The following is a 12,395-nucleotide window of genomic DNA, read 5'->3' as shown; positions in this document are numbered from 1 at the left end:
TTAAATTAATCTGATTATTTTAATTGATAAAACAACTTGACATTTGAGTAGTGATTAAATGCAATGGCATTTTTTTAAGTCGTATTTCATCCGAAAGCCAACGATTTTCGAAAACAAGGTTTTAAATAAATCATATTAGTTTTTATATGAGGATCAAATTTCTAATTTAAAGTTTTATTCTACCTATTACCGTTTATGATCTAAATTGACAATTAAAGCAACTCGGAAAATTAGGCCAAACTGACGTCAGAACATGATGTCCCCATCAAACTCTGCTACTTTTGTTTAATTTATTTTTGATTGGTTAACTATAAACGGGCAGATCAAGGATGAAAACTCAATTTTCTTTTTTAACAACTTTATTCCTGAATCTGGTTGAGGAGATCATAAGGACATCATAATTTTTTATGAGTAATAATTATTACCCAACAAACATTATGATTGAATTCAATTGAAACAATGTGATTGAAAACTAATTCCATTTAAATGGATTTCGTTTTCATTTTACGATGTTAGTATTCTATCAAACCAAAGTGCCACTACTGAGCGAGATATATATATATATATATATATATATATATATATATATATATATATATATATATATATATATATATATATATATATATGTATGTATGTATGTGTACACTCTATCTTGCTCAGTGTCACTTTGGTTTGTTAGAAGTATACCCTTTTAAGATCAGAGCTAGGCCATTACCAATTTTTTAAGAAGGTTAAGTGTTGCAAGTTTACTGAGCTGAGGTTTAAATAATAAGAAGTCTGAATTTTATATTTGCAAGCAATTTTTCTAGTATAAAAAAATGTATGAAAAACTAGTATAAAAAAATTTCTGAAAAAAATTCCATTTGTTAATAAACTTTTGTACAAAAACAAAGAAAATTCTTTTATGGTTTATAGTTTTAGACAACAAACAAAGTTTTATCGAAAACAAACAATCAAAAATAAACTACAATGAATTTTAACGTATTTTTAATCATTATCGTTTCATTAGTTGCGTTAGCAACAGTTCAAGTAAGTACAAACTATTATTATTTATTTTTCATTTTTACTATTTAACTTTTTTATGAATCACTTGGGGTCATTTAGTAAAATAACGCATTTTGTTAAAATATATCCCCTTAAGGACCCACAATAAAAATATTTAGCTAGATTATAAAATTATTAATTAGCTAGACCGGTTTCGATTGCTTTGGCAATCCTCTTCAGTAGCATTAAACCTCTTAAAATTAAAACAATCTTAAAATTAAAAAATATTTACAAATCCGAAAGAGACCGCATCACACTGAAACAAATAATAATAAAATATTACCCTTAAAATAAAAATAAAATTATTTACCCGATTATAATAATAATAAATCTTTATGTTACACCCTCTAAAACAATGTAACTGCCTGCTTTCACCTAAAACAAAATAAAAAATTTTACCAAATGACAAACTGAAACAAACAAAAAATCAAATTAAGTAAAAATAATAAGCAAAAATAAAAAATAAAAATTAAATCAAAAAATAATAATAGGAAAGATAAATAAAAAGGTGAAAAATAGAATAAAATATCGTATCTCGACACAACATAAATGAAACAGGTAACTAAAAGAAACACTGCCCAAATTGTGTTGTTTTTCGATCACCATTCAAATAAAACAGGTAAAAAGTGTACACCACAAGTATAATTAAGCAATAAACTGGGTATTGTGGGTCCTTAAGGGGATATATTTTAACAAAATGCATAATACAGCCCACAGAAATGCTCATCTTAATTTGAATAGTAAAATAATATTATATATCTATACGAAAAAGCATTTTTGGTTGTTTAAAAACATATCATAAATTACAAAAACGTTGTGCAACAAATAAAAAAATATAAAATAATAAAAGTTGTAGTTGCAGTAATTGTGCACATTTGTACATCGTTTTTTATTCGACTTCCTAGCTTTCAAATTGACCCAGATGTTTATTTTAAGATCGTATATTTTTAAGTTATTCAAGCACGCGCGCAATCCTCTTTTTTAAAATTACATTAAAACAAGAGAAAAAAACAATTGACTTAGTTGTTAATTGTTGAAATAGCCTGTATATACAATGTTTATCATCAATTGTTTGTATTATTTTAAGTTTAAAAATCAATTTACATCAATTGAGAAGCTAATAAGTTTTCAGAGTGGGAAACGATTTCAGAGTAGGCACATGGCTTATACAGTAAAGCAATTTAAGTAAATTGCCTACTTAAACAAAATAAACAAATGCAGTATAACGTATGTAACATTAGACTACAATAATTAATACCGCGATTTGTGCTCATTGTCTAACAATAATACGACGTTAAACGTCATTATAGAGCGCGCAACGTGAAGCACGCTTTCTTACGAAATCCTAGAAATGGGTATGATCTAAGACGCAACAACTACACTATTAAAGTGCGCGTTTTTCTCATATAAGAGTGAGAGGAGAAAATATATACTGTCACGTTGGTTATATTATCTTAGCCTAATGCTCATTAACTTTATGCGACCCATAGAAAACCTGTCGCACCCTTAACTATCAAATCAAATACCTTATTAGTGCACTTTATGCGCCGTAATATAAAGCTCATTACATTTTTAAGATAGCTCTAGAACCTCACTTTTTTGGGTTTTCCTATTTATCTCCAAAACTGAAGGTTCAATGAAAAAAAGCTTCGTACAAAAGCTGTAGACAATTGAAATACATACAATTTTGTGGGCAACTTTTTTTTCAACCTTTAGTTTTCGATATATAATTTTTTTTTATCCTATTTTTAGCGAAAAATGACCAAAACTGTATATTTTGATTTTTTCTTTCATTATTGTGTAAAATATTTATCAGATTAATTGCTTTTTATGATCAGAATATTTATACAATAATACAATTTAACAATAATTCAATCTTCGTTTTTTTCTAAATCACTTTCATTGCGTATTTCTGCATCGCATTTACCTAAATAGTCATCAATCACACCGTCGTTGTCAGCATCGTCATCATTGACATCATTTTCATCAACATTATTTTCATTTTCATCCTCATTTTCGTTTTCAATATCGATAGTAAAATTCCGATGAAACAAGATTCTTTAATTTTATTTTATAAAAAAAAAAAATAAAAAGCAATTATAATCGAAATACTGATGCGAAAGTGCAAGTTCGTGGAATTAAGATGGGCCAAGCTGTCAAAGATTCCGACGCATTAATCGTGCAAAGTGCAGTCACAGTATCTGAAAATACATAATAGTCGTTATAGTAGACAAAGTTCCACCATACGGTAGAAATATTTATTTTTATAAGCCGAGGTCAAATTCGAAAGTAATTCGGTGTATGATTGTTTTAGTTTTGAACGTAAAAAACCCAGAGGTATCATTCCAGTTGTACATGCATGAACCGGTTATGATTCGCGCTTTTATGGGAAGGGAAAATAAAAGTTAATCAAACTATTACAAAAAAATTTCGACCTATGTGTAGCAGCTCGTACTTTTTTATGGGAAGATGCTGAGACAGATGTACTAGTAAGAAGTGAATGTATGAAATAATAAACGCGATATAGGGTTCAACTTTTGTATGGAAGTTTTTTCACAGAACCTTCAGTTTTTGAGATAAATAGGAAAAATCGAAAAAATGAACGTTTTCGTAAGCCATGCGTTTAAAATCTTACTATTTAAATATGTTTTTAAGGATGCTAAAATAGATAGTTTTCAACATTGTTTTTTCTATAAACATTTTTTTCAAAAACAGTGTACTTTTTTCATTAATTTCTATAAGCTAAATATTGAAACTAAAGCTATACAGAATGTTCGATTTACATCTAGGCATATAAATATCACGAGTATGACAGAATACATGCGTTAAGCAATGCATCTAAGTGAGAGCTATTATCTACATGTTTTGAAGCTTCGATATGCGTTGAGATAGTTGTAAGATGCTTGGAGAGCGGAAGTTTCTTAGTTGAATAGTTTAACTACAACAGACAAGCCACGATACAAGTTACTTTTGCAATTTCATATAACACCTATAATACCTCTTACTTAGATGCATTGCTTAACGCGTGTACTCTGTCATACTCGTGATATTTATATGCCTAGATGTAAGTCGAACATTCTGTATATTTCCATAAGCTATATATTGATACGATGATATTTATATTGAAGTGCATTTGATTCATTTTAAAATGATAAATAATATAGAGTTTGTTATTTATTTTTTAAGTTGCCGTGAATATGTAAATAACTGGTGCGTAAAATTTAATATATATTAACACAATACAAAGAGACCAAAAAAAGAACATTTTGACATCTTTTTTATTTGAAATATTTTAATATTTCATATAAATATTTTATTTATCACCAATCAATTATCAACAATTTTCTTAAATCAATTTCAATTTATTATTCTTTTTATAGTTTTCTGCAGCTACTCCAGTTACTCCAGCTACTCCAGCTACACCTGCTACCCCAGCTACACCAGCTACTCCAGCTACTCCAGCTACACCAGCTACACCAGCTACTCCAGCTACTCCTGCTACCCCGGCTACTCCTGCTACACAAGCTACACCAGCTACTCCAGCTACTCCAGCTACTCCGGCTACTCCGGCTACTCCAGCTACTCCAGCTACTCCAGCTACACCCGCCACACCCGCCACACCCGCTACTCCAGCTACTCCAGCAACTCCAGCTACACCAGCTACTCCAGCTACTGCGGCTGCAGCAGCCAATCAGGTATATCGTATACTGTGTTTTCTATCATAATAATTATTATTCTTATTTATTTTACAATAAGATACAAAAATAAGTCCATTAGTATGGTAATATAAAAAATATTAAAACAATAGACACTTCCAGTAAATTTTTCCATGTTCCAAAAACACGTCGAATCGATTGAAGGGACCAAAAAAATGATTCCTATAATAAAATATTTACTTTTAAAAGTGTTTTGTAATAAATATACTCGGTTAAAAAAATTGTGATATTAAAACACTTCAGAATCGTGCGCCATGATTCATGACGTCATCTGCTTTGACATTTCATAGTGTACCCAAAAGTTTATACAACAGGAGAACATCAGAGCCCAAAACTGGCGATATGATGAATGAGAGGCTGTCAGTGAGTTCCCCTGTGTCCTTGTATAATCTATATGTCATTGGCTACATATTGTTTACATTATTGCTATTAAGTAAATAATTAAAAAACGATTTATGGAATATTATATAATACATTAAAGGGTATTCAAAAAGTAGAAACGTTAAAAGAAACTTTATTTACATAACAAACACAATATAAACAGTTTAATTTTTAATAAAACTAACTAAAAGTTTTATTGACTTTAATTATTTAACTTAGTATATTGTTTACTTAGTATAAACTACGGCCGCATATTGGAGAATATTCAAATCTGCATATTAAACATTTTTCATTTTCCAGAAAAAATAATACAAAACTTTATATAACCTCTTTTTGTACAAAACAAATACAATAGTAGACACAAAATCTCTATGCATCATATAATTATGACATATGACTATGGCAGGGACATAGGGAAACTCATTTTCAGGCTAGCAGATCCTTCGCGATGTATCCTTCTCTAGCAGATCCTTTTCTATGTATATAAACTCTTTGGATTCAAACCATTAATAATTGTATATATTACAAAAATTTGAAATTTAACATTAAAGTTTTAATTAAATGCACGATTAAAAATCGGTTTCGATAGCTTAGATGGCATTTTTTGAACTTTAACTAACTTTCAAAACAAAAAAAAAAAACGGAAAAAAAAAAATTTTCTTTGGAAGTCAATTCATTATAATGTGCTTGCGTTTGAATTTTGGCATTGTACAATTCAATCCCAATAATTTCCGTAGAGTTATTGTATTTTTGCAAACTGTAGTTTGCAATACGTTAATCATTATTTTGTCGAGTGTTATAGTCATGAATTTCATTCTTTATTTTTAACTAGAGTGATACCCACCCGCTTCGCTAGGTTTAAACGTAAAGATTGATAAAGATTGCTCTCGCTTGTCCCCTTTCTATAACACCCGAAATATTGGTATGGTTGTTTTACACAGGTAAAATATATGTATGGTTTTCTATTTTGTTTAAATGTATAATAGTCGTAATTATTGAGTATATCAGAAAAGATAGCCGTGAAATATTTTATATTGACTATTTTTACAGAAATCTGTAATTTATGGTATATTTTTTTTCTCTAATTAATAATTTTCAGATAGGCGGCCAAAGACGAGGAGGACAACAAGGACGTTGGCTAACATGGAAATAGAGGTAACAAAGGAAGTGCAGGACAAAAAAGATATGGTTCAGAAGGTGGACAACAAAGACTTGTAGGTAACCAAGTTGGTGGTTACATCGGTTGAAATCGAAATTGTGTGATTTAAATTATTATTTTGAGTGATTTATTTTTATAAAAAAAATTGTTAAATTGTGTTTGGTTTTTATTTTATTTTAAGCGCCCAGGACGATTTTGATTATTTTTACGTGAGTCGATTCATCTTAATCTTGCGAGGATCATTAAAAACATGACAGTAATGAAAATTCAATACGCCATATTTTTTAAGAAAAAAATGAAAGTCGACGAATTATGTTAAGTCGGGTACTATTGATTAGGTGGTATTAAAGAGATAAACCTATTAATCGGTCCACGCATTTGATCTCTAGAGTGCCACAAAGACCAAACATACATGGGCGCATGGGCTGAAAACGAAAGTCTGTGAACTATATTAAGTGGAGTCTCATTAAATAGGTATTTAAAAATCCTAACTAAAAAATGTAAAATAAAAATTTAAAAATCAAAAAATACAACTGCGTTAAATAAAAACCAATCCAGTAGTTTAAGTAGCAACTTTAACGTAGCCGAGACAAATTAAAATATAGACCGGCACAAATCTTTCCAAGAAACCCACTCCCACTGTGGCTATGTAGTAAACTACTAGTTAGTTACCAACGAACAGAATCATTTAGTTAATAATTAGGCGTACATCTTTAATTAATTATTACATAGGTATCGTTTTATCGATTGTAAAAAGTTTTAGTTTCCTAGGTTGCGATATATCTGTAACTATATTCATAGCATGTTGATGACGCGAAATCATAAAATTTATCCCACCAAATATTATTTATTATACATATATTACAAATTGTCTAACGCGTCTACAGGGGTTTTACCTTGAAAAAAAATTTTTATTTTTAATCTAACACACACACATTTTAGGTTATTTCAACAATTAACTCAATTTCAATCCTCAATTTCTCCGGTTCTTTGATCAATTTCTCCGGCTCTATATGAGAAAAAATAAATCCACCGACGACAAGTTAGCTCAGAAGTTGGAATAATAACCAAACTTACAATAGTATTTTTAGGTAACATTGACCTAAATCTACAAGATCTATTTTAATTTTTTTAAGTAACTGCATTGTTTGGACTTAACCAATTTTAAGATTTTCCGGAAATGGTTTGGCACCGGAAGTGGTGATATTCACAAACCACTATCACTTGATGTCACGGCACACATATTAATTTTAGAGTCAACCTTCTACTCGAAACAAATTATTAAAAACAAAACGGTAAAAATGGGCATAAGGGGCTATATTTAGAAAATTGTGCGTATGTACCCTAGCTACAACTTTGTCTTGAAACTTTTTTGATATGGCCCTCCTGTTCAAAGTTTTTATAAATTAGAAGAGTTTAAAAAACTAACACGACCAGGCTTTTTACTCGGCTTTTATTTATTTGTTTTTCGAAAATTTCGAAAATTTTCGAAATAACTTTCTAGAATTTTTGTTTTGTTTTTGAAGAATGTTTTACAAGAATACTATTTAAAGCTTCCTGCAAATTTTCAACTCCCTATATTATATAGGTTTGGAGAAAATGAACACCAAAATTTGGTCCTAATTTGCGCCCTCACGGATAAACATTCATGTTTAGGAAAAAATGTTTCAAACAAAAGTTAATTATTTTTTATAAGGAACATTTTTTACATTTAAACTTTGGTTCTATCTAACAGTTTACAAGATGGACGTACCCAAGACCCAATTGACCTATGTTGCTCATTTCCGAACTCAGCCTCACTTTTTTAGTCCTTTTCGTTTTTGAGTTATCGTGAAGACAGACAGACAACCGGAAATGGACTAGTTAGGTGATTATATGTACACCTATACCAAAATTTGTTAATAGCATCAATATTTCTAAACATTACAAACTTGGGACTAAAATTAGTATACCTTGATATATTTTTCATATACACAGTGTATAAAAATATAACATTTAAATACTTAATAAAGTAGCCTGTTGTAGCTTGTAGCCATTTTGACAGTAATTTAGAGAGTGGTAATGAATTCATAACGATACAAGTGCTTATGAATTAATTACGACACTAGGGTGATAATGAACTATGTTTCCCACGCATACTGAGTGAGAAAAGTAGCTCTTATCTCACTGGCGTAGATAAAATCATCATTATGGACTTCCACAATATGAAGCTATCTATAATAAATATCTTTATAGTTTTAGGGCTTACGGGGATATTTTCATCGGAAGCTGCATTTTATGCAGAAAGCAAGCCACTTTGCCCGGTACTAGGGACCAATACGAATGATTTCATCCGTGTGAACGAAAATTTCATCCACTGGAATTCAAGATGGCGGACCTTTTCCAAAATGACGGCTGCATAATTTAAAAAATTTATAAACTCAAAACGGTTGCAACTATTTAAGTGATTGGGGTGTTAATCACTTTTTATTGACTCCAATCGAATAAAAAATAAACCATTTAAAAGAGTGTAATTTTTCAATTGATTTTTTCATTCTAGTGAAAATAACAACTTAATATCTTATGATATGGTCACATATTTTTTTATATAAATTAAACTTGGTACTATTAGCTTCAAAATAAAAAAATAGCTTTACTATCCGTTGAGTAAAAAAAACTGAGTAAGAAATACTCTAGTTTTTGAACTATACGCATTACAAAAGATGCGTGTGGTTTTGACAGCCTTCATTGTACGTAATATGATACATCGTACATATGCCAGTAGATATTTACTTTTTACCTGGAAAGTACTCCGAAGTTAATGCAATTTTTACAGGCTATTTCTCGTTACTTAATCCCATTTTGTGTTCTATAATTCATTACAAAGTTGTAGAACATTAAATTTGTATAGCTTTGGTATATTAAACGATTTTCTAGACTCAATAATAACCGAGATACAGCCGATCAAAGATAAGTAAAAAAGTAGCCGAAAATGAAGGTTTTGGCCCTAAAACAATACCCCTTCCCCAACTTTATTCCATCCCCAAACGTGAAGTTGTCTCATTATAGTGTAAGAAGTGCATTTTTAGAAACCTTCACCCACACTAAATACTCTTACGTTGTACACACAATGTAATGTCACAGGGTGGGGAGGTACCGCTGACTAATATTATTGTTGTGATTTGCAGTTTCCATATTTTCATTATTATTTTTTCAGGATAATAATTTTTTTATTGTTAATTATTTTCATTCAAAATAATTTTGTTTTATGATTTCGGAATGCTTTTATTTATTTAAAACATTATACATTCAAAAAAATTGGAAAAGTTTGGAAAATTTGTGGAAAAATGTAAACAACTACATTATTCTACTGATTGTATATAATATTCAGTAATAAAAAACCAAGTTTTTAATATATTCTCTTTCTTTGTAAATCAAGTTTACCATCTTGTATTTAAATAATAATTGATTGATTAAAAATAAAAAAAGGGCATCCATTATTGGGATAACATTTTCCATTTTATCGAATTTCCCACAAATTTTTATTGATGTTAGTTGAAAAAACATTCAAAATGAAATGTCGGCTTGTCAGATTACCATCAACTAGAGATGCTGCCAAGTACTACTCATACAGAACTTGACTGTACTGTCAAGTACAGGCGTGGATGGGAAACCAAGAAAGCCATCAGCATTATCCTTCTTAATGGGGACGAAAGTTTACCAAACAAGGTAGGTATTTTTTTTAAATATTCTCGTAACAACATATACAATGCACGTGCATTAATTAACTGATTCATTTGTTTACAGGTGGGGTTCCCATCAGGTTTATGAAGATGGCACCCCCATGACCGAATTTTACGTTCTTTGTGAGCTTAATCGTTTGACCATCGTAGGACCACTTTTGACCACCCTCAATTTTCGTTTGACCACCCTCCGTTCGGAAAATATTCACGATTCAAAATTTTATTTCTCGTAGCCTCCACCATAACCAGCATAGGGAAAATAACATGGTAGCACCCCCATGAACGAAATTTAATTTAATTGTGAGCTCAATCGATTCTAAATCGTAGGCCCACTTTTGACCACTCACAATTTTCGTTGGACCACCCTTCGTTCAAAAATATTTAGAAAAAACAATTTTTTTTTTAACGAAAAACAAAAAAGGTTGGATTCTAATGAATTACAACAAATTCTGGGGTGTTTTTGTGCTCAATCGTTCGCGAATCGTAGGACCACCTAGGAATATTAACAAAAAACGTTAGACTACCCTCCGTTCGAAAAATATTTAGAAAAAACAAATTTTTTTTTAACGAAAGAACGTTCCCTCCACCATCCAAAGATTGTAATAACGACAAAAACAAAAAAATCGATTTTCTACTAAAGGAGTGAAAAATTTATAGATTTTTTCATCCAAATCCATTCAAAATCGTAGGACCACTTTTGACCACCCACAATTTTCGTTTGACCACCCTCATTTCGAAAAATATTTCCAAAAAACGAATTTTTTTTTAACGAAAAAAAATGAATTTTTATATAAGCAGCAGGAATTTTGAGTTGTTTTTGATGTCAATTGTTAGCGAATCGTAGGACCACCCCAAAATATTCACAAAAATCGTTTGACCACCCTTCGTTCGAAAAATATTTAGAAAAAACAATTTTTTTTTAACGAAAAACAAAAAAGGCTGGATTCTAATGAATTACAACAAATTCTGGGGTGTTTTTGTGCTCAATCGTTCGAGAATCGTAGGACCACCTAGGAATATTAACAAAAAACGTTAGACCACCCTCCGTTCGAAAAATATTTAGAAAAAACAAATTTTTTTTAACGAAAAAACGTTCCCTCCACCATCCAAAGATTGTAATAACGACAAAAACAAAAAAATCGATTTTCTACTAAAGGAGTGAAAAATTTATAGATTTTTTCATCCAAATCCATTCAAAATCGTAGGACCACTTTTGACCACCCACAATTTTCGTTTGACCACCCTCAGTTCGAAAAATATTTCCAAAAAACGAATTTTTTTTCTGAAGTAGGCCTCACATACGAATAAACAACTCAAATAATATTAAAAACAAGTGAAAATAAGCAATTAACTGAGTTATTTGTTGTAATACCCTGTAAAGTGTAAAGAATGTTGAATATCAGTGTTGCACTATTTCTAATAAATTAGAGAAGTTTAAAAAATCGAACACATTTATCAAGTTCCAGTATTAAATTATTTAAAAACTTTTAAAGTATTTGCTAGAAAACCGTACACCACTATGTTAAGTGTACGCACAATAAATTAAAATTTTATTAAGTTTTTTAACATGTGTGCAATAATAGGCCAAAAAATGAAAATTTGTTCAACAAAGAAATTTTTATTTAAACATTGACATCAAAACAAAATTTGAAATCAGAAAATGACAAATCTAAAACACATTCTCAAAATCCGCTTTTAAAAAAAAATTTAGACATTTATTTAAAATTTTAAATAAGAACGCTAACTAACAAAATAACATTTCAGAAGAAAAAAAACGTTGTTATGGGCAACAAAGGATCAAATTGGATCCTTCGCGCCAATAAGTCTACCTCGAAGGTGGTGTGGAAATGACTAACAAACTGGAACCTTCTTTTTAAAATTTTTTTAAAGAAATCATTCAAAAATTCTTGCGTTTATAAAGCATTCTTGATAATTTAATTGCAAAAGCTTATCTTTTTCCTGTTAACTTAATGGATTTTATAAAAAGTAATTCTTATAGTCTTTCGTTTATGAAATACATTGGTTGATATAATTGTAAAAAGTAATAATAAAAACCACCATAAAACCAAATTTTTAACACTAATTATCGCTGTTGCTTAGCTTTTATCGTAATATAGATAATAAGTGTAAAAAAGTATAACTAGTTTTTCCGAACATTATTTTTTCACTGATTAATGAATCTAAACTGTATTCATTAACATCCCTGCATATGATATAAATAAAATATAAGAATATAAAGTATCAATTTTCACCACCAGAATTCTTCAAACTAAGAGTGGTCCAATAAAGTTTGTGGTTTGTGGTAACAAATTTTGAGGTTTTCTACACTGGTCCAACGATGGTCAAACGATTAGATGATTATGAATTTAA

General features: G+C 29.9%; 1 protein-coding gene across 1 annotated transcript; it reads left to right on the top strand.

Annotated features, from left to right (window-relative positions):
- The first annotated feature begins 891 nt into the window (after positions 1-891).
- Positions 892-6,297, top strand: LOC123301433 (oleosin-B6-like). Its single transcript, XM_044884171.1, has 3 exons — positions 892-1,032; positions 4,428-4,742; positions 6,244-6,297. The coding sequence occupies exons 1-3, from the start codon at positions 973-975 to the stop codon at positions 6,295-6,297; spliced, it is 429 nt and encodes a 142-aa protein (XP_044740106.1). The 5' UTR covers positions 892-972.
- The last annotated feature ends 6,098 nt before the right edge of the window (positions 6,298-12,395 follow it).

This window comes from Chrysoperla carnea, chromosome 5 (assembly GCF_905475395.1).
Source record: "Chrysoperla carnea chromosome 5, inChrCarn1.1, whole genome shotgun sequence".
NCBI classification, from domain to species: Eukaryota; Metazoa; Arthropoda; class Insecta; order Neuroptera; family Chrysopidae; genus Chrysoperla; species Chrysoperla carnea.
The sequence above is the reverse complement of the archived record's forward strand: the minus strand, read 5'-3'. Positions and strand labels throughout refer to the sequence as shown.

What these genes read in the sequence shown, in the direction of transcription:
- LOC123301433 (XM_044884171.1), top strand. Translation starts at nt 973, where the DNA reads ATGAATTTTAACGTATTTTTAATCATTATCGTTTCATTAGTTGCGTTA. An exon ending in TTGCGTTAGCAACAGTTCAA is followed by an intron (nt 1,033 to 4,427) that starts GTAAGTACAAAC and finishes TTCTTTTTATAG; the next exon opens with TTTTCTGCAGCTACTCCAGT. An exon ending in CGGCTGCAGCAGCCAATCAG is followed by an intron (nt 4,743 to 6,243) that starts GTATATCGTATA and finishes AATAATTTTCAG; the next exon opens with ATAGGCGGCCAAAGACGAGG.